This window comes from Colletotrichum siamense (assembly GCF_013390195.1).
Source record: "Colletotrichum siamense strain Cg363 chromosome Unknown KSG_Cg363_contig10, whole genome shotgun sequence".
Taxonomy (NCBI): Eukaryota; Fungi; Ascomycota; class Sordariomycetes; order Glomerellales; family Glomerellaceae; genus Colletotrichum; species Colletotrichum siamense.
This window is the reverse complement of record NW_023501023.1, coordinates 683,816-709,930: the sequence shown is the minus strand read 5'-3', so window position 1 is coordinate 709,930 and position 26,115 is coordinate 683,816. Positions and strand designations below refer to the sequence as shown.

Genomic DNA, 26,115 nt, shown 5'->3' with positions numbered 1-26,115 from the left:
CCCGTTGTCACTCATGTCTGCTGTTGCTAATGTGTGTTTGCTTGCCTGCTTGCCTTCCTTGTCTGTCTGTGTGTGTGTGTGGCGATTTACCTAAATAAAAGAAGACTCTGCCCGTGTGTGGTAAACCGGTTTCCCATGCGTCTTCTCGATCTCGATTGCCCATGATACATCATCGAGGATCGATCGAAAAAAAACCACCTACCGGCCACCGCACAGCACGAATTCGCATCCCCACTCTATCAGACTTCTCTGACATTTCGATCAGGCTGCTTTGCCCATCTTTTGATGCATCCCATTCTCGAGATCGGCCTTTCTGACACCATCGACTTTCCCAAATCCCCATCCCCACAACAGCAGCAACGGCATCAACCTCAGCTGGCCTCCGGCCGCCCTCACCGGCGGACTGTTCGCCTGATGGCCTCCAGCCACTCCAGCCCCATTCGCCCTTCTTTCCCGACTCATGAGCTTTCGCCTCCGCGCAGACGCCGAAGATCCTCTCCCAAGGCGAAGCCGGTGGACAACAGCACTGCTTACGGCGAGGATGCCACTCAATCCCGACTGTCCTTGAGACGGTTGAAGCAGGGCGAAGGCCATCAAAGGGTATGTGTCTTTTTCCCTCTCTGTCTGTTTTTGCTTTTACGGGTGTTTGGGCGCTGCTCTGCTGCTGCATTGCCTGTTTTCAGTTGCTGTGCAGCCAGAGTAGGCACACAGCGAATAACAGGGCGTCGCACACTGCAAGTTGAAAAACATGGTTGAAAAAGCAACAATCGAGGGTGCACAAACCAACACAACAGAATTTAGCTAACACAACATTCAAATACAGATTCGCCATGGAGCATCAGAGCTGCTGCGTCTCTCAGGAAACTTCCCCGGCTACCACGGCCAATCTGGGGGCAGCGGCTTTCACTCCGCCCACGATCAAGCCCTCCCCAGCGACAGCGACCTGCGCCACATGGCCCAGCTGTCCCACAATATCGCCAACGACATTTTCGACATCTTCGCCCTGAGGAACGAAGACCCCAGCAGCCAGAACCGACGCGGCGCAGACAGCCGGCGGCATTACCAGTCCCAGAGTATCGCGCCCGGCCATGCGAGCGTGATGCGCAAAGGCGGCAAAGGCGATACCGCCGCCGACTTGTACTGCCACAAGTGTCATCGTGTCGATACTCCCCAGTGGCGGCTCGGCCCAGACGGACCCATGACATTGTGCAATGTGTGCGGTTTGGTGTACGCCAAGAGACAGCAGAATCTGGATGATTTGACCATGCCTGGTTCTCCCAGCATGAACAGGCACTGCCGGCAGGACGAGTCGTCGTGAAAAGAGATGTTGTGACTAAGTCTCTCGACCGTAGTGTGTGTATGTTTCTGCCCTGAATATCTAATGTCTAGCGAAAGCGCTTTTTTTTCACGAGAGTTAATCATTGGGTATTTGACGCGGCGCAAGGAAATGTTTTGGGAGTTATTGGGAGTAAGCTTTGAAGGGCTGGAGGCATCTTGAATATACCCGGCAAGACTGCCATTTTTAGTTCTTCGTTTTATATCTCTACGTAATTGCAGCGCATATGATACCTCGCACAAGTCTGGAATTCCATCGTGATCGTAGACTGAGATTGTGAAGAAGAGCCTAAAGCCGTTGACCGAACTGTACCCATGCAGAGACAAAGCTGATATTACCCAGAGATGTGTTCGCACTTGCGGGCTTACGGGGGCGGGACTTTGGCATTCAGCATGAGTCCAAGCACCCGTTTCACGCACTCTCTGCAGTCCATGCTCCCAGCCAAACTTAGACATCAACATAGGAAAGTCTGGGACCCTGGGCCGCCGGCTGGATAAGTGGCAGCCACCGGTGATTGGGTCGTCAAGGAGTGAAAATCACTCAGTATGGAAAATCACAGTCCCTTCCGTTCAGCGGCGTCAGACTCAAGGGAGTGGCCCAAACAGCATTCGGCCTTCAGCCCTTTCTCGCGCACGTGGCTGGGGAGGGAAAGCGAGATGGAAACCCTTTTGCCAAAACTCAGATGTTTTTCCAGCCCCAGAAAAGCAAACAGAGTTGTCAGATATGCAGCGGGAAAAAACGTGCAACCACTGTTCAGGAATCTGCTGTTGGCGCGGTGGCGAAGAAAGGGGGTGTGTGCGTCTTGCGGCGTGCCGGCGGCGTGTGGCGCGGCAGACGACCGGTGGAACGAACCTCAACAGTCCATCACAATCACTCCCTTCCGGTAACACAGTATATAGACGGTATTGTAGAGATCGTCTGCCATCTTCACGATCTCAGGCGGTTGTACACAGACTTGATATCGTGATTGTTGTGCCATCGGAAGCATGAGAGAAAAGCCTTCTGTGCGGCGTCGGTGGAGTCCACTGTGACCTGTTCCCTAAAGACCGTTGGTCTTTGCACTTCTGAGGACCTCTGGAAGAACTCCTTGAGATATCGAGTCAGAGCATGAAGCCGCTGTTGTGTCCGGCACAATCCCCCCTTCCGCGAGACCCAGCCCAACAAACTCCGCTGTAGACAGACCTTATCCCTCCTCCTCACTGCCGGCAATCAGCAACAGGGCCCAAATGCTACCATCAGCCCCAATTCATCCCCTCGAATCCCCATACTCATACTCGCGTTGTTTGCACCCAGTTCAACTTTCTCTCCTGGACCCCCGAAGCTTCCGTCACGTGCGGCCCCTTGTCGTGGCCACAAGTGGTAAGCGTTCCGGAGTGCATACGACCCACAGTCATCAACACCATACGATTCAGCTGCTTTCTCGCGAGAAAGTATTCCATTAGCCTCAAATACCTTGTTTGACAAGATGCTACGTCCATGATCTCTTCCTCGACCGGCCGAGAGTTGGTCTAACTCCGGTTAAGTCCATCATGTCGCTCCACGGGGTATCAAGGAAGACTCTGTCGGTTTGATTCTTGAACAAAGTTGACAACAATGGCATCGTTAAAAGGTACCGACGCGCCCAAAGAGCCTCTTGAAGGACTGGTCAAGGTATCACGGGCTTGAACCACCTCGACATCCCCACAGCCAGATAGTCTGCCTCCTCGACTTGATACGATTCCACAATAACGACAACAACTCCAAACGACACGATGAAAGCCCTCGTCCTATCCCCCTCCGAAAGCTCCGTCTCTGTCAGAAATATTCCGAAACCATCTCCAGGTCCTCGAGAGATCCTCATCAAGATCTACGCCGTCGCCCTAAACCACGTTGACGCGCTCTACGCCAAAAACCCCATTGCTGCCCAAGACGACCGCGTCACTGGCAGCGACTTTTCAGGAGAGGTTGTGCAACTCGGCGAGGGCCTTGACGTTGTCGATGACCCGCGGGCAAAGATTGGAACTCGCGTAGCCGGGTTTGTCCAAGGAGGTAAGGCTTCAAACACCATCGCGTCATGTACCCAGTCACAACCCAATCCCTATCATCTTCTTCCTACCCACAAAGCACACGCTGTGACTATATCTTCCGTGGCTGTAGCAGCCCAAGACCTTGTACAAACACCTCGCAGCACTTCGCCGCGCTTCCTCGCCTTCGTCTAAATGCAACCTGCCGGGTGTCCTTCACTAGCTAACAACAGCAACAAACAGCCTGCTCCGTCAATCTCCGCCCGGGCGCCTTTGCAGAGTACCTCGCCGTCGAGTACGACCTGACATGGCACATCCCGACGACATTGTCCTTCGAAAGCGCGGCGACAATCAGTCTTTGCGGTCTAACGGCTGCCCAGGGCGTCTTCGCCCGCCTGCAACTACCGTGCCCGTTCTTCAACACAAGAGGTTTCACGGGCCTCGACCTCGCTGACGACAGCCCTGCCAACATCTTCATATATGGCGCGACCTCATCCCTCGGCCTGTACACGGCACAGCTTCTTCGCGCTTCTGAGAAGACCGCTGGTCGCAGGATACGGCTCATCGGCGCGGCCAGCGCCTCGAAGCACGCCATGTTGAAGCAGGGACCGTACGGCTATAACGTTCTAGTCGACTACTGTGATGTCGACTGGGTCGAGCAAGTGCGTCGTGCGGCCCGGGGAGGGGTGCAATACGCCATCGACGCCATATCCAAAAGCCCGTCGGTTGAGCAGGTCGAACAAACACTAGCAGAGGACGGTCAGTTCGCCGTGTTCCGGAGCCCTGCCCTGGGCGGATTCGACGTCTCCAGGATGCGGGTCAAGCCTCTGATCGGAGCTGTCTGGGAGGGGTTGGGAGTCGAGATATTGTATCAAGGCAAGTCAACGTTGGGCCCCTTTGACTAACGCATCGACGCGAGACACTGTCGCTAATTCCAGTTCGTCTGATTCTAGGCGCTACGCTCCCCGCGAACCCCGACGCGAGACGATTCACGGCCGAGTTTTATAAGTACATGGGCTCTGAAGCCTCTTCTGGAGTTGTCAAGGTGCAGCCGAACGCTGTGCGCCTGATGCCGGGCGGTTTGGAGAGGATCGCTTTGGAAGGGTTTGCGTTGTTGACTGGTGCCGGAGGGGAACGGCCCGTTAGCGCCGAGAAGATTGTGTACACCATCTCTTGAGGATCCCCGTCCTGGACCTCGAGGCAATGCGGTGTCTCTCCTTGCAGCGTGTCGGTGCATCATTGAACGCTTGGTGAATGTCAGCGTCATCCGCGGTATCTCAAACGTACGAAGTTCCTTATAGAAAGCAGGTACCATTAATTGGACGGAAACCTCCCAAGATCATCTAAGATACAAAAGAATTGTGTGCTATAGAGACTCTTCGCGTCTGGGGGTGATGAGCGGGGGAGCGAAGAAAGGGCAATCGCGGAATGCCATTGCTCAAGCTTGTCGATTACAGACTTGCCTGGAAAATGGTCTGCTATTCAACATCGAATACCACGTTGACCTACGTACTTGATGAATGTTGCGAAGGATCCGCCTGAACTTTGCCGATAGTTGTCAACTATTATCAAATGAAGCCACAAAGCCAGCCCGCGTAGCTAAAGTGCTGTATTAGCTCCACCAGCGGTCTTTCCAACTGTCCTCCGTTCCTAATGCAATGTGTCTAGAGCTGGAGAAAATATCTTCACCACTAGTAGTGTCAAGCAAACATCCACACATATTGTTTCTTTGCAGGGACTAATAAATTCTGGAAAATACCGTTGTCTTCTCGGCACTCATTCGTGGTGATAGCTTTCCACGACCTCCACATCTTCAGGCATCACATCATGTACCTTGTCACCAGGGATTATTGATGTAAGCGGTGAAATTTATGAAGTCTGGTTGACCTTGTAGTTCGCGTGCTACATTCTCTAAGCTTGGCTATATTTTCTTAGCTATATTTACCTACACTTCCTCAGGCAGCATATCTTCGTGCTTGTTCCTTTCAGCTATCAGAATAGAGACATTTACAGGATCTCAGAGATAGTCAGAGTGCCCATGTACGTTCTTTTTCAACGACCACAAGCAACAGCTAAGACGGGCGAAGAACCGCGCGTGTGTAGCTACCAATGTTTAACTCATGATCGAATTACTACGTAGACACTGATGGATGCATTAAGAACCTCACCAAGAGCATCTTGGAATCCTGTTCAGTCTGAAGAATAGACACGAAGCAATGACAGCAGATCAGCCTGTGTGATCACAGTTTCTCCCGGCCAAGATCCTCTCTCATACATATTCACTGAGTTCCGAGACTGCGACGGCGGCGAATGTTAGGTTAGACAGGAGCATGTTAGCAAGTGATGCAATAGTATATTGAGGAGATGCCTGTTATTAATCGGCGAAATAATGGATAAATCTTCTAGAACTAACTGAATTGAAGGAGAAGTCCAAGTATGAAGGGAGATTAGCCGTCCTCTGTAAATTACAGCCAAGCGCCATTGACAAAAAATAACATCCTCTTTACGGTTAGCTTTAGACCTCCCTCTTAACTTGGCATTATATTACAGGACGAATCTGTGTGAAACATCACTGAAGGCTTTCTGAGATGGTGCAATGCATTCTTCAAACTAAGATAGTAAAACACCAAGACACATTTGATACTAATTTGCAGAAAAAGGTAGTTCCCAAGACCAAGCAAAATTGTCTGTGTCCAATTATGCAATGTTTAGGCGAATCCTAATTAGCTCCTGTCCTAACACCCTTCACTGGACCAGCCTTTGTTCCTGTGATTGCGAGGTTGATTGGCATGCCGCAGGACTGAGCCAAGGCAGTTGTTTCAGAAACCAGGAAACGATCAGCATGGTTTGGGTTCTTACACAAAGATGTCTAAGCTATAAGAAACGAAGATCCAGGTCAGCCGTCAGCGACTGCTTGTATTTGACGGATTAGTACGGCTCACGTGGAACCTTCCGTGTAATGAAGCCCAGGGAATTGTGCGGACGCTTCAGATTGCAGGAAAGACACATAGTTTCCTAGGATTTCCAGACCGCTCCACATGCATTTGTGCTGCCTTTGTTCAGCAGCAAAAATCACGCGACGTTCAAGTGGGGAGATTCAGCTGCGTCCGCTCTAGGCTATAGCCCGCTTGCGGTTGTGCGGAGTCCATCTCACCAAGCGGGGCTCAGCCCCGTTACTCCCCTTGGTGTAGTTGGTTCATCACGTTCGACTGTAATGGTATCATATCCACATCTATCGAAAGGTCTCTAGTTCGATTCTGGAAGGGGAGAACCACATTCCTTTTTGCATTCGTTCACGTTGAACAATCATGAGTTGCGCCGTTTTAAAACAACGCGAAGTAACGCACCAATGATGCGAGGCGGTGGGGCAGGTCATAACTAAATGCCTTTTGGTTCTGTGTTTGCCTTTGTGTGTTAGACTACTGTGACGTATTGGTCTTTTGTTATAAGATTTACTTGAAGTTCTGAAGTTTATTGAAACGATCTTGGTCTTGTAAATAAGCACCCTCTGGTGGTTCTGCCTGCACTTAGCATGGTTCAGTTTTCAACACTGGGTCGCAATCAATGCGGTTCTCAATTCCTGAAGACAGAATTACTCGATATACTCGTCTTCTTTTTCTGTTTTGTTGTATTGATGGTAACTCGTTAACGACCCAGGTTGCTGATACTTCCCGGTGGACTGAGAGCCTGGAAGAGAAATACTGGCTGCTCACCGAGTAGCTCCTAGAATCTGGATCAACGGGGCCTCTTCCTGTGATAAATAACTATGTCACCCTACATGCTGACCTCTGCAAAGGCATTCATAGAGTGTGCGGACGTGGGACCATGTTTATATATTAGGCGGCTGTGCAAGATCTTTTAGATCTGTAATGAAGGAAACCTTTTTGCCAGTGCAGAGATGGCTAAAGGCAAGTCAACGTTTTCTGAATATCCAGTCTTTTTCGGACGGCTTTCCTTAGCACTGCTCAAGCAGCAGGGGTCTAGAACTTGCCGCTAACGTACCAATCGGGCGCTGCGCTGATCCTTGTCAGGAGCGCATGTCTGCACGGCAACATCGAGGCCAGGGAAAGCAATTCTCGCATTCATGTCGCCGGATCTCACGTAAGACGAATATGGAAAGCCAGCTGGGCCACAGTTTACCGACTCGGGATATTCAAGCGAGAGCTGGTAAGGCTTAGGAAGGATATCTGCATATCCAAGGAACCAATGAGACTTTCATGCCAGGCATCTATCCCGTCTTGGCATTCATTTAGTAAGACTACGTGCCTGGCGCTAAACTCACCGACGAATAGCTTGAATCGATCATGACCTGGAACACAGAGCCCTTGCAGCAATGACGAAGATCTTCTCCGTCAGAGGGCATTCAAATATGTCTCCCGACACCTAAGATTTCAACTCCCATCGCTCTTTCCCAGCGTACCTCCCTCTCTCTCACGGCGCGAGGAAGGCAAATAAATATGCGACACCTTTTCGGCCAAGCCCTCAGCGGCTGGCGCGTGTCGGCCCTGACCTTTGTCTGCGCAATATGGACACTGAATCTCATCCTCTGGGTTCTCCTCGCCGTCACCCGGGCCCGCGGGTCATCAGACTCACTCGTCTTCAACATTTCGAAGATCTTTGAGGGCGACTGCGACTCGGCGCGTGTGCGTTTGATGGCCCTCAAAGCATTCGTCAACGCTTTCTCCACCTTGATTCTCATTTCGTCAAACTACTTCATGCAGATGCTGGCCGCCCCGACGCGGGCGGATATCGACGTCGCGCACCGCCGCTCCCGGTGGATGGACGTGGGAATTCCCTCCATGCGCAACCTGCGCTTCGTGTCGCCGTGGCGCGGCGTATTATGGAGTCTGTTTGCGTTGAGCTCCGTGCCGTTTCACCTGCTCTTCAACGCTTGCGTTTTCGGTTCGACTACAAGCACGGAGTGGGTGACGGCTGTTGCGTCGGAAGGGTTCCTCGAGGGTCGGGAGTACTACCTTCCCGGCATCGGCCTGGGCCCTGACCCTGGGCCCGCTGACCAAGCGTACAGTGATGTTGTCCCGGGCGAGGTGCAGTATATGGCCGCCAACGCGAAGTCCTGGGAGCGTCTCACTGGGAAGGAGTGTCTGGAGGCGTACAGCGTGTGGATCAATGTGCGCAGCAGGAGACACATGGTGGCAGTGGTGGAAGCGGACAACAACGGCAAAGGATGGACTACGGCAGAGAAGTCTCAGACATGGGAGGCTGATATGCTGAACAACACGGTCTATAGTCTATGGTACGCCGGCTTCTATGGCTTCCACTCTGGTAACAACAGATTCACAGGCTCTGGCTTGGCCACGGGCATGACCATAAAATGGGAGAACGACCACGGCCCATACGAGAACGTTTCCGTCATCTCGTCAAAGGGCCGATTCTGGGGTCTTCTTGACCTCAAAACCGGCACGTGGATGGATGAGCTGCTCGATAAAAATGACAACTGGGTCATCTCGTGGGACGCCGTGGGCGCGCCAGGCAACGTTCCACTACTCAACGAAACCCTGACGGTCAAGTACTGCCTCTCGGAGCCCATCGTCGGTACCTGTAGGGTGCGCGTCAACAACGACCTGTTTCTGGCGGTTTGCATCGTTGCGCTGTTCAAGAGCTGTCTCTGCGTCGTTGTGATAGGCTACTTGTGGAAGAGAAAGCCGCTGGCTACTATCGGGGATGCTGTCGACTCCTTCATCCGCCTGCCCGATGCGACTACCAGAGGAATGTGCACACTCGGGTGGCGGGACTTTTCGAGGAGGAGCCGCTGGAGACCCCGTAAGCGACCGGAGGAATACGGCTGGCTCGCCGAGCCACGAAGGTGGGAGAAAAGGGAGCAGCGTTGGGGCGGCTCGGTCCATCTCTCGGACTGGGTCAAGACATATACCATTGGTGTTGTGGGTTTAATACTGGGCTTCCTGGCGTTGAATTCTTTTATCAGCGAAGTGTAAGAAGCCTGTGTCCATCCCGTCTTGGGAGTTTCTTTGCTAACGTCGATATCACAGTGGGGGATGGAAGCGCGCCTACACATGGGGAACTTTCGGGCAGGACCCCGAGAACCCCGTCTTCGCAATGAAGTACCCCTCCAAAGCCCTCGAGAACTTCGTGGGGAGCTTGGCCATAAACCCGATCGGCTCATCCCTCCTGTCCAACCTACCACAGCTTGGGCTATCTATCACCTGCCTCCTCCTGAACGTCATCTACACTCGCATGTTTATGGCCAGGGAATGGACGTCCTACAGCCTGAACCTCAAACCACTTCGCGTCAGCGCGCCAAAAGGCCAGCAGCAGTCTGAACCGTTCTTGGAGATTCCCCTGCCGTATGCTGTTGCCATGCAAGCAGCGGGTCTACTGGTTCACTGGCTGTGTGCCAACTCCGTATACGCCATCATAATAGAACGTGAGTTCTTTTGAAGCTTTCATTTGTGAAATACACTGACGCAGTAAAGCACTCGAGGCCATTCCACCAAATCAGATCGTGTCGAGCAGTTATGGACAAGTCACCATGTACATCAACATCCTCCTATCATTCAAAGCCGCGATCGCGACCATGGTCGTTCTCTTCGCCATGCTGCTCGTCCCAGTCATCGCCTCAAGATTTCGTCTTGCAGGAGAAACAGTAACGGTTGGGAGCTGCTCGGCTGCTGTTTCGGCTGCCTGTCACGTTCTCCGGCCGAATCGCGAGCTCTCTACAGTGACTACCCCCGAGCCGCTCTCGTCATGGGGACTCTCAGATTCTGATTCAATTTCCCTGAATCAAGTTGTCCAAAAGAGCGGTCACGTTCATGTATCGGAATGCGACGGTGGTGATTGGCGAGACGACCTGGCTGAGAGTAGGTTGATGTGGGGGGCTGTTTCTGGGAATGGCTTGCCGGCGACGGAGTACAGTGACTCGACGGATGATACACTTTTGCATTTGGCATTTGGTACGGCAGAGAATGACGTGAAAGGTGTTACAGTGGGAGCAACTTATGCTGGCGTTAGGGACTGGGACAACTAACGGTCGTCGGAAATGAAATGGGCATTTAGCGTGGCGTCAACCGTCAATTTTCTCGAAAAGCGCTATCAGATGGTTAAATGCTATGATACGTGATTCTTGAATCGGAAGATTTACATGGAAAAAAGAGACAAGATAAAAGAAACGACAATAACATTGACAAAAATTGGATGAGCATGTCTCCCGGTTTAGAGCTGCAGGGGTCCGTGGACATGCGGTCTAGTGGCCTATCAATCCCAGAGTCATTAGGGTCTTCTGCATAATATACCTATACTCATCAAACCATGATCTGGTGTTCGTCTGATTGTTTTACAAGCTTACACTAAGGTGGCTTTCTCAATGCATGATCCCCTCACATTCAGCATCGTGAGAAGTCAAATGTGGGGCCTGAACCACCCTCGCTCTATGGGCTGCTTGCGGCGCCGTCGAAGTCATCTCACCAAGCGGGGCTTTAGCCCCGTCACTCCCCTTGGTGTAGTTGGTTCATCACGTTCGACTGTAATGGTTACATTGTCATCGAAAGGTCTCTAGTTCGATTCTGGAAGGGGAGAACCAATTCTTTTTTGCGGTCTTTTAGGTTGAAGTTGACCTGGCCTTAAGTCTCATCACCGGGTTATTTTGTGCTCGCGAGCATACTGTGCACTACTACCTTTATTTTTTCCCTTACATTCTTGCCTTCAATATTTGACTTTTGAACGACCATCAACCAAGAACAACCTTTTTCATGAAGCTCACAATCTCATTCTCTTCCCAATCAAACGAGTCAAAAAATGGAGCTACTCTCATTTGCTCCTCAATTTCCTCGTTGTCAGGGATTCTCTGTTTCTCGTACGTCGCTGGTCCACCCTCAATCGAGTGCGGAATAAAGACGGACGTGTTTGTCGTAATCGGTGTCCGGTCTTCACGGATTCCCATACCTGCCGGATCGCCGTCGATGAACCACAATCCTATCACAGGGTAGTATGTGTTTCCATCCGCGGCCCTGAACTCTGGAAGTAGAGCAAGCTCCTGCACAACATACCCTTCAGCGCCATAATCTCCCGTAGATGCATCCTGTATAACTTTGCCATCACGTTGCAGAACAACATCGGCACCCTCTCGCGCAAAGATTGGCGTGCGTGCAAAACTCGTCATTGACGAGGGTGCCTCATTGACATACGTCGGGAGAAGCCACTTTCCCCTCGGGTCGTCTTTGAACAGTCTCCACAGGATGGCGAAGATTGACTTGTTGCTCCACAACATTTTGTACGGCGGCTCAATCCAAATGGTTCCTCCAATATATTTTCCTGCTTCGTCCTGCAAGCCAATCTTCTCCATATCCTGGAAGCAAGACCGTGCAAATTCCTCCTGCACCATAAACTCCCACGGGTAGAGCTTAAAGATGACGTCGAGATGATCGCCGTTTGCATCGTAAAATCGTCCATCTTTCTTCGAGATAGAGATCTCCTCAACTGTAAGCGCCTTTGTCTGCCAGCCCGCCTGCTGGCAAGTATCCATCAAGAACATGACGTTGAAGGCATCCTCCCCCGAACACTCTCCTTCGCCTACCGCAAAGTGAACCACAGGCTTGTGTCCCAACGTCTTCTGGATAAGGGTGAGATTACGTTGCCAAGCCGTGATAAGCTTTTCGGTGATGCTGTTGTATTGATCACTTCCATTTCCAGTCTGTTCCAGCCATAGCCATTGGATTGAACCGGCTTCGAGTAACGAGGTAGGGGTGTCCGCGTTGAACTCGTAGAACTTGGGCTGCCGCAATCGAGGGTCCGGATGGTCTAAGCCACCAAAGCACACATCGAAGCGTCCATAAATACTGCCCCATGCAGGCTCTCGATTCCACGACTTTTTAATCTCGCCCAAGGCAAAAGCGGGCACCGCCATGTCTTTAGTGATGATATCTTGGTTTTCTGTCAGGTAGTCTGCTGCCTCGCAGCACATCGCAAAAACGTCTTTGGCGGCGCCTTCGAGAAGGTGTATCTCTTCTTCGGTAAACGAGTAGTACCGGTTGTCCGGCCAATATGGCTCCGAGGCACCGGGAGCTACGAGGTCTGCGAAAACTAGACCCTGGCTTTGGACTAGGCGCGTATGGTTCGGCCGTTTCTGAACTGGAATACGACGCATTCTGTTGAGCAGTTCTGGCTGAAAGCGTTATGGAATACTTCCCACGGAGCGAAAGATTGAGCCAAAAGGAGTCTCGTTCTTATATGGGGCATGGGCTTCGATCCCCATACCACAGACCCCCTACGAAGTTTTAGTGGAATCAAGAATGTGGCAGATACATACAAACCGGCGGGAAAGATTTCACATTGTGCGGTTCCATAGTTGCTCGTTGCAAATCCCCCGTATACGGAATCCTCGGTAAGTTTCGGCTTCAATCCGATAACCGACGGAAATTTTGATACTCTCACACGATTTGGCGACTTTTGGCTAGAGTTCCATAGAGTTGAAGGCTAAAGACATTCCCTGCGATTTCATGCTCCGTTATGTCCACAGGGGCGTCTCGTTGAAGCAGCTGTGTTAGAGCACACACGACCATGACACGATCTATCACGAAGTGCGTCTAAGTTGGTTACCTATGTGCGGAAGCTCTGCGTTTAGCACTTCCTCCCTTCCAAGGTTCATGGTGGTCGAACGCCTTCCGAATGGACGATAGAATTGGGTTTGGGCGTTCGCTCTGTCGGACCGAGTTGTCGGGCCAGGGCATCACAACACCAAAGTTTTCCGAGGATAGTCGTGATGATGCGGACATCTCTATGTAGAAAACTTTTAGGAAGTTCCATCGCCGAAGTCAATTCCCGACATTACGAACAAGACGCAACTGTGCTTTATTCGAGACCTAAGCTATGACAGAAAAGCCTTTGTGTCCTCCAAGTCTTTATCTGACTGTCGTAGAAGTCCGAAGCACTCGTACCCTTTCCTAACGAGGTTCGTCCCTGGCGAAATTGACGAGCAGATTGTTTCACCATCAACCCTTCAATGGAAGATGAATAGTTTCTTCCTCTCTTTTCATTCAATCTTCTATATAAAGCTCTGCCAAATGGTATAAAACGACGATCTTCGTTCGTCCTAAAAGTTCGTTCTAGCTTGCCGTCTCAAGCAATCAAAGCCTGTTACTTTACTACCATCATCTCAACTAAAAAAGAGCTTAGCCACACAAACATGAAGTCCACTCACCTCTCCCTTTCGGGCCTCCAGCAGCTCGCAGTCGCCGCCTTCTTTGCGGCTGCTGCCGATGCTAGGCCTTACTGCGTCAACCAACATGGCCAAGTTGTGGCCCTTTCCAATTGCGATACTGGTACTACCCAAGCAACAGAGAAACTCGTACTCGTCGAGCATGATGGCGGAGACCTTCAAATCGGTGACAGCATCATTGACGATAAGGCTGGCGGATCTCCTATGGTCGCCCGGGATGTCGAGGGCCCTGATCCTGATCTGGTTAGCGGCGGCTTCGGACGAAGGTCTCCTCAGCGTCAGTGCGACCCGTCTGTCGGTCATTGCGTCGTAGGTGGTGTTCGAATTGGGTCAGGCAGCTTCGGCGGCGGAAGCAATGGCGGTTAAAATCTGTCAACTCTTTAGTTGTGTATAGACTGAGACCTTCATCAACGTGTATTAGCATGAATGGAGTTTCGGTGGGGATAGAGTGTATGCTTGTTGATTGCCATTTCTAGCTAAGTGGGTTCAACAAGACGTTTTCTAAACTGAACCCTCATACAACCAGCCAGAAGTGGTGAGTTAAACAGGTTTAACCTCCGCCGCAACAAACGCTCTTACGCTATTGAAGTTTCGCGATTGTTTAGTGCGATGGTGTGTGTTATTCGGCTTAGAATCCCACCCGTAAAATGACAATACTTAGCGCGCAAGTAAGTAGAGGGATGTTGTACAACGGTTGGTTCGCCAGACTCTTCTGTGCCCCTTTTGAAACATCCGCAACACCACCAGACAAGATGCTCCCTTGCAGCTCTAGAATGCGCTGAGCTGCCCTTTCCGCAACAGTCATGATCGGTCCAGACGGATTGGTTGTGACCATTCCAGGCATAATCGAAGCATCGACGATGAACAGATTTTCTGTACCATAGACGCGCGTGTGAGTGTCGACGACGGACGTGCCACCTTCAAGACCGCTGTCGATTCCCATCTTTGCGGTACCGAGATAATGAAGCCCACGCCGTCTCTGGAGATTGACAGGCATCTGTAAATTATTAGCATCAGTTACAGAAGGCCAAGCCAAACGCCTGTGATCATACCTCTTCTATGTATTGTTCCACAGTCATATTTGCTGGCGGATGTGTGAACACGATGTCAGGATCAGTTGACAGGGCCTTCATCAGACTTTTGATACTAGCAATGATGGCCGCTTTATCCTCCTTTGTTTGCTGGTATGGAAGAGTAGAAATTGACATCGTGAGATTTGGGTTAATCGTCACGGCACCGACAGATGTGCCGCCTCTGCCAAGGAACTGCGAGATTGTCATCGAATTCTTGGTCGCTCCGGCCACTCGCGCTGTATACTGAAACTGACGTGGTCCATCCGGTCCATCAACGACTTCCCACATGATAGGTCTATCATTTGGCGCCGTCATGGTAAGCATCCTAGTCCGATTCTTCAAGTAGGCATCCACATCAGCTTGGATTGGACTCTCCCATGCACCAATCTGAAAGTCATAATAGTTGACGTCTTTGTGAGTGATCTGCAAGTCAGTGACAGTGTGGTCGTGAAGATTTCGACCTACTGGTAGCTTGATCCACTGGGTTTCTTCGATGAAGTCGGGGCCATCGGTGCTCTGCTGGACAATGCGGAGCTGATCCTCTGGTCCGATGCCGCCGCTTCGGAACAGCAGCTTCGGTGTGCCATAGTAGCCGCCTGAGATCACCACTCGGCCAGTTGACTCCGTTACGTTCACGATGCCGCATCGGCCTCCGTCACCACGAGACTCGATCTCAACCCCTGTGATCCGACCTCGATCGCGGATGACACGGCGAGCCATCGTGTTCAACCACATTTTGAAGTTAGGTCTCGAGTTTGCCGTAACTAGGTAGGTTGCCAACGGACCATGTCGTTCCCCGTTCTGATACATAAAGTTTGCAAAAGCAAATGCTTGGCTTTTCGCGTTGGGGTTGTCTGCCGGGTTGACTTGATTCCATCCTCCGGCTTTTAAGGCGCGCGAAAGCACGTTATATTCCTCTGGGGCATAGAGAACACCGTCGGTTGAGGGCCTGTCAGTTGCGTATTCTCTTGAAAAGCGCGTCCGCGGCAACCTTCATATCTGCTGCCTTCCAACCCTCTGGATAATTTTGATCCCAGTCAATGTCAGGAGACTTCCACCAGAGACCCGCATTGACGGCCATTCCTCCGCCAAGGACGCAGCCAGATGTGTTCTCATTGATGTCGTCACACGTGACATTCTTCCCGTCTACCCAGATTCTTTGGCATAGACCTGGAACGTCGAATCTGGTGAGATTGGTGCCCTTGAGCCATTCCGGTCGCCAGTTGTCGAAAGAAAGTTGATCTTTGAGTAAAGCCTCCTCGGGAAACCATCGACCAGATGAAATCGGTCCCCTTTCAATCAAGAGGACCTTATGACCCGCCTCGGAAAGCCTGTCTGCCACAGGCATGCCACCGGCGCCTGCTCCGACGACGATGTAATCATATCGCTCTGAATCGATGGTATCCTTGGAAGTGCACTCGGCCGTCGAAATTTTCAGGCCAGGAGCTAAATAGTCAGTAATACCTTCAACTCGTCAGTAGGGCATGAACCCACTAAGCAGGGTCAGCAGAGCATATTTAAGTACCCGCATGATGTCCACTGAACTGGTCTGATGTTGATGGCCTATGGTTTGTTGGGGCGAAGGCTGTCGGGAGATATTTGCAATTATGCGGGGAAATGGCTAGCAAGAGAATATGTATCTTTTTGGGCACAATTGAGACATTTCTGGCACCATGTTCGACGGCCTCCGTGGGATGCGTGGAATGTGACATTTCCTTCCGCGCCGGCGGGATGAAGCCATTCAACTGGCCTCTTTCTAGTTAAAGTTTTACGAGAGACCGATGTTGCATCGCCAAGCAAAGGGACGGCGTCTTTCAAACAAGGTCTTGGGTCTTATGGAATCTTTTGGCACAGAGCTTCACTCTTGACCACTTAACACTTCAATCAAACTTGAATAGTGTCTATCAATCTGTGAGTAAGATAAGCATAGGGTTGCAGAACATACTTTGTCCAAGTAGAAGTTGATCATACGGTCCAACACTAAGAGGTTTCTGGAGATAACGTTCGCAGTGGTGCCTGACGGGTGGTTTTCGTTGGTTGGTTGATTCTCGATCTGTCAAAGGAGTTTAAACCGCCAACTGACAGTTTAAGACTCCTACTAAGCGGCTATAAGCGTCTGTTATACATCATTCAATCTTTTACGCAAGTGCTCTATATTCACTCAGGCGTCAATACATGACGAAAGGCAGGTTTTGTGAGGCAGAGAGGAACGATCATGTGGCAAGTCTTATTCGGGTACATGCACACGGAAGGAGTTATTGAAAAGGAGACGCTCATGATGCAGGTGTTTTCTGCCCCCTCTTCAGCCTCCCTAACTAGCCATAATGTACGTCGAAGTTTCAATCAATTTACGTCCAAAGTAACATGAGGCCAGCGAGTATGTTGAGATGCTCTTGATGGATCCATCGTATTATGTACTCGTAGCTCAGATCGGTTCGGCCCGCCCGGGTGCAAGAATTGCCATAGTAATATGCCGTGCTAGGGATGAAACCAATCATCCCACCGGTAAACGCATTTTATTCGAGTCCCTCGAGTACTGGGGCCAATAGCCCGAGGAGCTCGTAGATTATAGTTCACAACTGTAGATGTGTGAAACTTTCCCCGTGTCAAGGGCCTCGGCCGCTCGGTCATCGAGCTCCTCGATCTGGCTCGAATCCCAATAAATCATTGGGGTCCCCATACCAGATTGGGCGCAAGCAGGTATCGCCGCATATTATTTCTTAATTCAACTACAATCAAAGATGTTGGATACTTCGGCCACTTTGACCCAAGTCACGCCGATTCCAGCGAGCATAACACGCGAGAAAGCTCTCGCACTTGTTCAAGATGCGGAACATCACATACGGTCCGACTCTGATATGAAGTCTTTTTCGCCTTGCGACCTTCAAATTCCGGTCAAACTTCCCAGCGATATTCACCCAACTGAGGCGACAAAGGCGTACATGGTGACCGACAGCGTACCGGCATTATTTGGTCACCGCGACGCTGTAAGCTACAACGAGTACACTCGCACGAATGACGGCATATTCGTTCACACCGTTGCTCCCATGGGCGTGGTGTTGGACACGCGATGGCGGGTTCGAGAAGCACAGGACGGAGGGTTAGAGATGATCGCTGTTGTGGAGATCAGGTGTTCTAAGCTGATGGTTGGTATGGTGAAGAAGACTTGTGCGAAGAATTCGAAGCCCTTCCATGAAAGGTTGCTTAGTGGACATGGGGCATACAATTGACATCCGACTTATGTTGGATAAGGCAAGACATGGAAGCCTCAGTTGGTTCGTTTGCCACAATACTGAGGATCAAGCCAGTGGTCTTTAATTCTGATACATAGATGTATTCGTCGTGGACCATGATCCCGAAGCATTGATATGTTGGTGAAATACACATCTCTGCTCTGTACACCTGTTGCGATCGGTTTGTTACGCCTCAAATCCAGGAGTCAGGGCACCGAGAGAGGATGTGTTTTAGTAGTCAAAAGATCAATTTCTATTCATATGTACAGTCTTGGTCTAGTCTTTGCTCCACACCTTCCAGCTCGTATCCAACTTTGTCTCGACACACCTAATCGTATCGAAACTCAGGTCCATGCCATGCACGATGAAGTCGAGCGCGAATCCCGTGTGCACTTCGTGGACGATCACGCTGTCCAATAATCTGCAAGATGTCCAACCGATTGTTTTGCGATTCCGGGTGATGATGAGACGGGCCCCGGAAGTTCTCCTCAACTTCGTAAGTTGAAAGATCCTGAGGAAGGGTTTGAGCGCGACGAGCTGGGGAAGACTGGAAGCGAACACTAGCTGGCTCGGGTGATGGTTCTCGCACGTATAATTGAGGCTGGGTCAGGTTGCGGCGCGGCGGGCTGTACTGCGGTGGAGGCTGAGAGATGCGCTGCGAAGTTGCTGTACTATGATAAGCGGGAGGGGGAGATGGCAGCCGGTTGACATGTCGAGCGAGTGTTTGTCGGGGTGGAGATATCTCTGCGGGAAATCTGAGAGACCGCCTATGAGGCGGAGTCAGTGGTATGTCCTCCTCTTCATCGAGCTCATCTTCGTACTCGTAGTCGTCCGCGTAAGGATGAGAGTGTGGATGACATCTATGGCAAGACTGAACGTAGGTCTCATCGATGTGTCGGTAGAGTGTGCCTCTGCACCACTGCGCTGGGGTTCTGCATGATCTACTGAACTGTTGCACTCTCACGCACGGTTCGAAATTGTCGCGGTAGAGTATCGTCCTGCCGCAGTTGATGCAGTATTCAACATCCTGCGTGATTCTGCACATGACTGCTGTTGCTGTTGCTGTTTGAATTTAGACGGGGCTCACTTACGTGCGTATATGAGAAGCGGGCCTGAGGTTGACGTTGTGGTTTAGTGATGAGATCTCTGGGTAGGCTTATTGTGGTTCCAATGTAGCCCCAGACACCGCCGTCAATTCGCCCCCTCTTAAGTAAGGTTATCATTTATGAGCTTGCCATAGTTTCCGCAAGAAAGCTCTTTGGCAGTCGAAACAACAGCTCTGTCTTGACTCAATGTTCTACTTCGTTCAACAACACAATTCTTATTATTTTCGATGAGTCTGTGAGCTCTCTGCAGAAGGCCTTTGGTTTTGAACAAAGCATAGACTACATGTTGATACTTGGTCCAAGTTCCATGAGATAAAGAGCGTCTCCCATGAAAGCAGTATTGTTCATGACTGTCAAAGGCTCGGCGAAGATTCTCGCCTGGAAGTAAACCAAGGACTTAATGGGGTGCCCCCATTGGCTGTCACTGTGGGGCACTATTGCCAAATCTGTCCAGATTATGTAGGGTCAGAATCCACGTTCTTGAACAGGGCAGTTCAGCAAAGGAATGATGATTTTTTGGTTTCGGGTCACGTCAAACCAAGAACCTTGACCAAAAGTACCAATGAAGACTCCAAATAAGTTCCATTTCCTTAGCAAGCGGAGTCCGACAACATGAGGTGAAGCCAGCCGCCCCCGTTGCTTCTGGGTATGGCTAGAAAACGTTGCTCCTTGCTTTCGCGCGCTCGGCATGACTGAATGCTTCTCACCTGATTTTCACTTAGTGACTAAGATCATTCATGTGTCTACGACATGGAACATTTGCCGACAAGTTCAGCCACAAAAGAGTGCTGGGGTTTGGGAATATCATCCCGGCCAAGACAATCGTAATCTAGCCAATCATCCTCTTGAATTCAAGACCCGTAAAGACTACGGATTCAATTTCAAGTAGCCGGGGTTCGAGATAGGATGCTACGTGAAAGGGGAAGATTCCTTCCTTATTCCCTTCCTTCAAGAAATCCTCGTCACATGCGGACAACTCGCGTGCTCAGGCTGTCTCAGACGCTCGGTACCTTCCAGCCCTACAGGCTCCAGTGTTCAACCTGGCTGTTCCTAGATAATTGCCGTTAGCCGACACAGCCCAGAAAAACATTGGGGGCAGAAACATGATTCAAGGCTATCCAAACATGAGCTAGCCTCTAAACTCCAAAGGCGGGGCCCGCGGGGCTTCTAGATGAATGTTGTCCCGCGTCCGTGCTAGGATCGTGATCCTTCGAACCGTCCGAGTTATGGATAGGGGCTTCTGGATTGGGCTTCGCATCGTGGGCGCATCGCTGCCTCTTTTGGAGGACACCCCGCTGTACTGTCGTCTTCGGCCTCTGGGCATCGTCGAGTGACAGTCGGATTATACCCAAGAAACTAGGCATCCTCCCGGGCCGACTCTGTTGATGATAGCGATCATGGCCGCCTCTCCGGAGGAACTTGATCCATGCTCCTTTGGATCCGTGCAAGTTCGGGCCCACTCATCACACGGACATTCGGTTTCCCGTGAGAAATTGATGGACAGCTTTCAGGGAGCTTCAAACCCGGATCCTAGCATTCACTGCAGCCTTAGGAGGGAGATGCTCCTCACTAACCCAAGAAGATGCTGTACATCGCAGGCAACAACGTTGCGGGAGCCTGCAGAAGAAGCTAGACAGGGACTGAGACATTGTGGCCTCCAGGCGGCCACTGAAGGCACTTTTCAGCAAGGTTTTTGGTTGGACGGACCGGATTCTTTCCCAAGATGTGCGTCTTCCCAAGCGAAGGATTACGCCAACACCGGTTCATCATCAGTTGAGCATGGCGTGTCCGCATCAAGCAGGCGGACCTTCCGCCGAAGTTGAATAGGGGTAAGAGTATCCAAATATGACTGCGCCTCGATGGCTATCTTGGTACTTGCCTTGGGGTAGCAGCGAGGGATTCGGATCGATGTTGACCCTGGCATGCGGTAGAGCCGAGGCGTCTGGTGTCTGAGCCCGGGAGTCAAGCGGATCACTGTAAGGACCAACGAGGCACTGCTCAGCAGTTGACCTCTCACTGATGATCACTGTTGGAGATCGTTCCTTTTCAAGGACCTTCGGGCTGAGATTAGGCGGGCCGGCCCTGCTCGGGCTGTGTTGCAGTTCCCAAGGAGCCAGAGCCAACTCGCGGGGCAGCATCAGCTTTGTCTTGATGACTTTCATTTCCTTTCCCACTCGCCTGTAATTTTGAGGCAATTCTTGTGTGCATCAACGTAGCGAGAATTGATGGACAGGAGCAGAGTGCTGTAGTACGTTCATGGTGACGTTACGAACACCCTTCTTTCGGCAGGTCGCAGGCAATAGCATGCATTTACACTAACTTGATTCTTCTGGTCTGCCACACTGGCGATGCAGGGACAACTCACCGAATTAGGCACGCCAGCTTACTGACAGCTCAAACGGCACTATACATATTGCTTTCTCGTAATATTTTTTCATTCAATTCGAATAAAGCTTCAGGTTAGCTAGAAGTGAATCACAATATGTCGTGCCCGAATCTTTAGAGGCATGCTGGTGATTGACCTCAGTGCTTTTTACCATGATGATTCAGGCCCGAGTCCCCGTCCCACCATCAGGATCCGTTTGGACTCACAAAATCAAGTTTGCAGTCATTCAGTTGTCACAGCCGTAACAGCTGAGATGCTTTCTTGCCAAACAGTTGTTTCGTTGTGCATCTCGTATATTCACCTTCACAAGCAGTTTAATTCACTTTATTGTTGTGCGCGTAGGTTGGAAAAAGCAGATTTAACGCAAAACCTATTTATGCATTGTTGCCTGTCTCACAACGAGATGCCCTCTCCTCCTTGTCACGCACTTCCGTACCCCGCTCCCGACACCTCGACTCCGATCCCCACTGACGAGAGCCGATCCCTAAAATCCCTAAACCCCTCATCCCGACCTCTCTTCTTACTCGACATGAAGATCAGAGTCATTGCGTGGAAGTACTCCTGCCCGGTTCCAAGTTGCAGAAACCTGGTTGATGTTCAGCTGCAGACGCTGTATCCCCCTGGAAGCTCATCAAGTAACCCTCTCGGCTCTTTCCAGGGAGAGATCATTCTCGAGCACTACGACATCCCCCACAGAGGGGACTGCAGGATGTGCAACCTGCGCATAGAGAACGCTGAGCTGCGCGGCGAGGGTTGGACGTTGGTGGATGACTCCGATTTGAATTGAGACCAGAAGTCGTTTTTCTGAGCCATTCGGTGACTTCACTAAACGGCGTTCAAGTACAATGGATGCCAAGGAAACGATACTTGCCAAAGAAAAGCACGTTCGCCGCAAGTCAGAGCAGACGTTAAGAAATTAAAATTGGGAACTCTGGGAAATCTTAGCCGAACGAAGAGTATATACTTCACAACGAAAACAACGTTAAATGCTAAGATAGACTTAATTCGTGCTATGTACTCCCGTACCAGACACGGCACAGGTCTGTAGTCTCAATTTATTTACGAAAGGTTTAAGTCTCCTTCACGCCTACGTTCCCCGTACAATCTGCCAAGCACCTTACATGTTCCGACAAATTTCCGACTTCGCTGCAGGAATCAGAGCTGCCAAGGCACGCGCACTAATATGCTGGCCCAGTTGATCTTCCCCCTTACTTCTGAACGCCCAGGAGTCCGAGACCCATGTGTAAGTCCCTCATCTTGAGCTTGTGAGGAGCAGCCTCGGCGCCGCCGGTGATAAGGCTGGTCGCCTCACCAATCATCTTCGTGACGCTGAGGATGTTCTCGAGGGTAACGGCCTCAGCCTTCTTGGTCCATCCAAGCTCCTCGGGCAGACGCTCGTTTTCTGAGATTCATAGTTAGACGTTTGCAACTCTGAGTGGTGATCTGGGGGTTCGACTTACGGAAGAAATATTCGACGAAATCCTTCTGGACAGTACCGGCGACCATGTCACCGAAGACAATGATAGGGGCAGCGACCTCTCCAAGACTGAAGTTCTCGACGCTGGCGGTGAAAGTGTAGTTGGGGTTGAACGCCCTGGAGGTGACTTGACGCGCAATCTTGCTGTTGGCCAACTGCTTGGGGTCGAGGATAGCGTTGGTCCAGTAGGATCTGGACTCGTCGAAGACGCTCTGGTTGAAAATGTGATTGTTGCCAAAGAAGGCGTCGGTGCGACTAGTACGAAAATTGTCAGAAATCAATAGCAGAGTCATAGTGTTCTATTATTACTCACCTCAGACTGGCATCGTGCTCGAGGACGTTGTGACGGTTGAGGTGGTCCCTTACGTAATGGTCAGCATGCGAGGCTTTTGGGAGGGACTATATTTAGCTCATACAAGGTAAAGAACGTGGCATTAGGCTCCGGATTGGCGACAGTAGCCTGGTTAAACATGATGGCTCCAAGGGTCTGGTTGAAGTTGATGCCGTCTTTCAAAGCATTCACAACAGTGTCCTGCGTGAGGTTTCTGCCATCACGAGGCAGAAAACCGTGGTTCGCCAAAGTGTTCATCATGGGGCAAGGACCACGAACTGCAACATATCAGTGATCCAGTCTAAGAGAGCATTTAGGCTTTATCTTACAGTCATCAGGTCCAGCAGGAGCCCACTCGCCGCGTTCGGCCCGCTTGAAGTGAGGGTTGTTCACCATGTTGGTGTTCATCAGCTCAGGCCTGGCCGAGACGGCCAAAGCAAGGCCGAGAGTCGCAGAGGTAATACAGAACTTCATTTTGGGTTTGTTGAAAGATGTCAAGTTAAGCAAAGCCTGGAAAACGAGTGAAAGATGAGATGATTGCGATGCTTGTGTGTTTCTTCCGATGAACAGGACATGATTCTAGGTTGTCTTTATACTCAACAATGCCGAGAACACCGTTTGTGCCTCAACCCCCTTTTTCTTCCAACCACCACGTCTAGTTTCACCTTGAGGTCACCACAGCCGCGACTGCTCCCCCCCTCGTGGCCAATGCCAAATGACAGAATGTCGATGTCCGCAGATCATCCCGTCTAGAATCTCGCTCTCGCTCTGCGATGAACCCTTAAAACCCCACGAGTATAACACACAGCCAATTGGAGATCGGATGATTACCATTGCGCATGGTTGTGATTGCGGGGACGATGGATGGTTGCAGGCATTCGCGTAGCTATTCCCAGTGAAACGCGTACCGGGCTGGCCGCTAAGCGGATTTTTATACGCGGAAACATTTTTATGCTACGTCATACCATCACGAAACACAGCATATACGCGGATTGGATATGATTGCTTTTCTTCAGCGAATACGTGTATTAAGAAACATTGGCGACTTTTAACGTTGGCTACCAGCTTCGTACGTCAGTAAATAGACGTTCACGATGAGGTCAATGTTACACCGGTAAGTCTGGACTTGGAATGTCACCACCTACAAAAGTGTGCCTCCCTCCTATCTAAGCAGCCAGTATGTTGCACATAATCTACAAATTGAGCCAATCATGTCTGGTAAGTTTCAAATCCACAATCCTTGGGGCCAGGGGATCATGTAAATAACCTTCTATCGTCACTTTCAATTCTCCGGACTCCGCTCATGAGGCGTATTGATGATGAGCTGTTCCATCTGCAAACCATTTTATTGGCGGGCAATCATCAGCAAACCCGCTACTCGATTCAAGCATAGAATAACCCCTACCCTTTCGCCCTTTCATTAGGACCGCGACCCCGGCTGGCAAGAAGGCGTCGTCAACCTGTGACTTCACCCAGCCACTCACATCGCCTTGTGGTCCCCTCGAGTCGTTGTTCTTTGTGCTAAGCCCAGTACTAGCGTCCGCCAAGCTTAACTGCCGCTGCCGGTAGCAGCACACCGGTAACGCATTAGCAAGGCTCGCCGCCGCTCGCCACAGCGATCTGCTGACTTCATGCAGTTAGAGAGCTGGTTGAGGCTGGTACTGGGCTGAGGCTAGGGCTGCTGGGGCCGGTCTGTTTCGCAATTCGCAATTCGCTTTCGGGCTCGCTTTCGGTGCCCCCAGCTCACCGGTGCCGGAACGCTTGGCGGAGGCCGAGACACGCTACGGAGGGCTCCGCTCCGTCTACATACTAATTGCGCCGCTCCGCCCCGGGCGTAGTTCATTTCGCTGCCCGACTTCGTGCGATGACAACAAAGACACGGAGCAACGCGTGCGCGGCTTACTGGAATTTTCGCTGACAGCCGCATGCTTACTTCACGGACGTATTCTCGGACTTTGGAAAGCTGACAGGACCCCACGTGTGAGGTACTTCCTCTGCTACGGATCACACGGGAACTGAGCCCCTCACTTCGCCTGCATTTTTATGCCGCACCAAAAGAGAACTCATCGAGTGATGGGGATATGAACGGCAGCTTCGGATCGATCAACTAGCGGAAATCGTTCTGAGTGACTACGAGAATTTCTGTCCCATCGACTGCTAGTGAACTACGGTACACGAGATACGGGGTTCTGTTCAACGAGGTGTTCTCCAGAAAGATCAGCATCCATTGTTTTCTAATGAATAGCGAATAGCGAATTTCTTGGCTAAACGGAAGCAATTCTAACCTGGGATCCTAAGTGCTGGAGTTCACCAACAGTCGATGGCATACGCGATGACTTTGCTTTCACCTTCACTAATTGAGACAGTTGCTCATGGTATGGGCAAGTCGATGCTGACATTAGTCATAATGAAGATGCGTCTCGCGACACAGGAATGTCCGTTTTCTACAACATCATGTGTGAACAATCTCCCGATATTTCTGCGAACACCTGGAAGAGCCATATCATCAGTCTTCGAGTTTACATGGAGGAGAACGCCCATTTGCCTGCGTACAAGGCATGACCTTTCCTACGATAACCCAATATACAGGCTAACAATCTGTTTCCTCTACTTGGCTTGGCAAAACCCAGGAGGACCATGCAGTTTGCCCGAAACCGAGACGGGCTAGGTACTCAATTCGCTGAATTGTCAACCTGTTGTGTACTTCGTCAGAAACCCCTTTTCGGCCTCACTTGGCGAGTACACGTTTTCCTTTTGATACTTGACCCAATTACTGACGAGAGCAGAGCACGAGTTTACATGAAGCTGCAGCGATTCGATCTCGGAAGGGGCCAAGAGCTAAGCCCGTTTGTGCCGATGGATCGCAGAAACAGATGCAAGGACCTCCGGGTATTTGGGGATGAACAACATGGGAGCGAATCCTTCCAGCCAATCTGTTCTGACAAATCAAACCCGTCGGATTCGGTATCGAGGGGCGTCGT

At 51.0% G+C, this 26,115-nt stretch overlaps 9 protein-coding genes across 9 annotated transcripts; 4 read left to right on the top strand and 5 right to left on the bottom strand.

The window, feature by feature from the left end:
* Positions 1-285: 285 nt before the first annotated feature.
* On the top strand, positions 286-1,318 carry gtaG-0 (GATA zinc finger domain-containing protein 7; the record flags this gene model as incomplete). The annotated part of the gene is made up of 2 exons (XM_036645938.1): positions 286-600; positions 824-1,318. 2 exons carry the CDS (start codon positions 286-288, stop codon positions 1,316-1,318), a joined length of 810 nt encoding a protein of 269 aa, XP_036488909.1.
* A 1,769-nt stretch (positions 1,319-3,087) lies between these two features.
* Positions 3,088-4,516, top strand: CGCS363_v014088 (Enoyl reductase; the record flags this gene model as incomplete). Its single annotated transcript, XM_036645937.1, has 3 exons — positions 3,088-3,364; positions 3,583-4,098; positions 4,293-4,516. 3 exons carry the CDS (start codon positions 3,088-3,090, stop codon positions 4,514-4,516), a joined length of 1,017 nt encoding a protein of 338 aa, XP_036488910.1.
* A 3,280-nt stretch (positions 4,517-7,796) lies between these two features.
* CGCS363_v014087 (uncharacterized protein) lies at positions 7,797-10,233 on the top strand (the record flags this gene model as incomplete). The annotated part of the gene is made up of 4 exons (XM_036645936.1): positions 7,797-9,289; positions 9,348-9,742; positions 9,792-10,175; positions 10,226-10,233. The coding sequence occupies 4 exons, from the start codon at positions 7,797-7,799 to the stop codon at positions 10,231-10,233; spliced, it is 2,280 nt and encodes a 759-aa protein (XP_036488929.1).
* An 808-nt stretch (positions 10,234-11,041) lies between these two features.
* On the bottom strand, positions 11,042-12,457 carry ygiC-0 (putative acid--amine ligase YgiC; the record flags this gene model as incomplete). Its single annotated transcript, XM_036645935.1, has 1 exon — positions 11,042-12,457. One exon carries the CDS (start codon positions 12,455-12,457, stop codon positions 11,042-11,044), a length of 1,416 nt encoding a protein of 471 aa, XP_036488930.1.
* A 1,699-nt stretch (positions 12,458-14,156) lies between these two features.
* Positions 14,157-15,321, bottom strand: CDH-1-5 (Cellobiose dehydrogenase; the record flags this gene model as incomplete). The annotated part of the gene is made up of 3 exons (XM_036645934.1): positions 14,157-14,525; positions 14,581-15,024; positions 15,067-15,321. 3 exons carry the CDS (start codon positions 15,319-15,321, stop codon positions 14,157-14,159), a joined length of 1,068 nt encoding a protein of 355 aa, XP_036488931.1.
* Positions 15,322-15,553: 232 nt separating this feature from the next.
* Positions 15,554-16,132, bottom strand: CDH-1-6 (Cellobiose dehydrogenase; the record flags this gene model as incomplete). The annotated part of the gene is made up of 2 exons (XM_036645933.1): positions 15,554-16,047; positions 16,096-16,132. The coding sequence occupies 2 exons, from the start codon at positions 16,130-16,132 to the stop codon at positions 15,554-15,556; spliced, it is 531 nt and encodes a 176-aa protein (XP_036488932.1).
* Positions 16,133-17,342: 1,210 nt separating this feature from the next.
* CGCS363_v014083 (uncharacterized protein) lies at positions 17,343-17,831 on the top strand (the record flags this gene model as incomplete). Its single annotated transcript, XM_036645932.1, has 1 exon — positions 17,343-17,831. The coding sequence occupies one exon, from the start codon at positions 17,343-17,345 to the stop codon at positions 17,829-17,831; it is 489 nt and encodes a 162-aa protein (XP_036488926.1).
* A 609-nt stretch (positions 17,832-18,440) lies between these two features.
* On the bottom strand, positions 18,441-18,879 carry CGCS363_v014082 (uncharacterized protein; the record flags this gene model as incomplete). Its single annotated transcript, XM_036645931.1, has 3 exons — positions 18,441-18,601; positions 18,656-18,753; positions 18,803-18,879. The coding sequence occupies 3 exons, from the start codon at positions 18,877-18,879 to the stop codon at positions 18,441-18,443; spliced, it is 336 nt and encodes a 111-aa protein (XP_036488927.1).
* Positions 18,880-22,534: 3,655 nt separating this feature from the next.
* CGCS363_v014081 (putative sterigmatocystin biosynthesis peroxidase stcC) lies at positions 22,535-23,608 on the bottom strand (the record flags this gene model as incomplete). The annotated part of the gene is made up of 5 exons (XM_036645930.1): positions 22,535-22,728; positions 22,787-23,058; positions 23,117-23,164; positions 23,220-23,412; positions 23,464-23,608. 5 exons carry the CDS (start codon positions 23,606-23,608, stop codon positions 22,535-22,537), a joined length of 852 nt encoding a protein of 283 aa, XP_036488928.1.
* Positions 23,609-26,115: the final 2,507 nt, after the last annotated feature.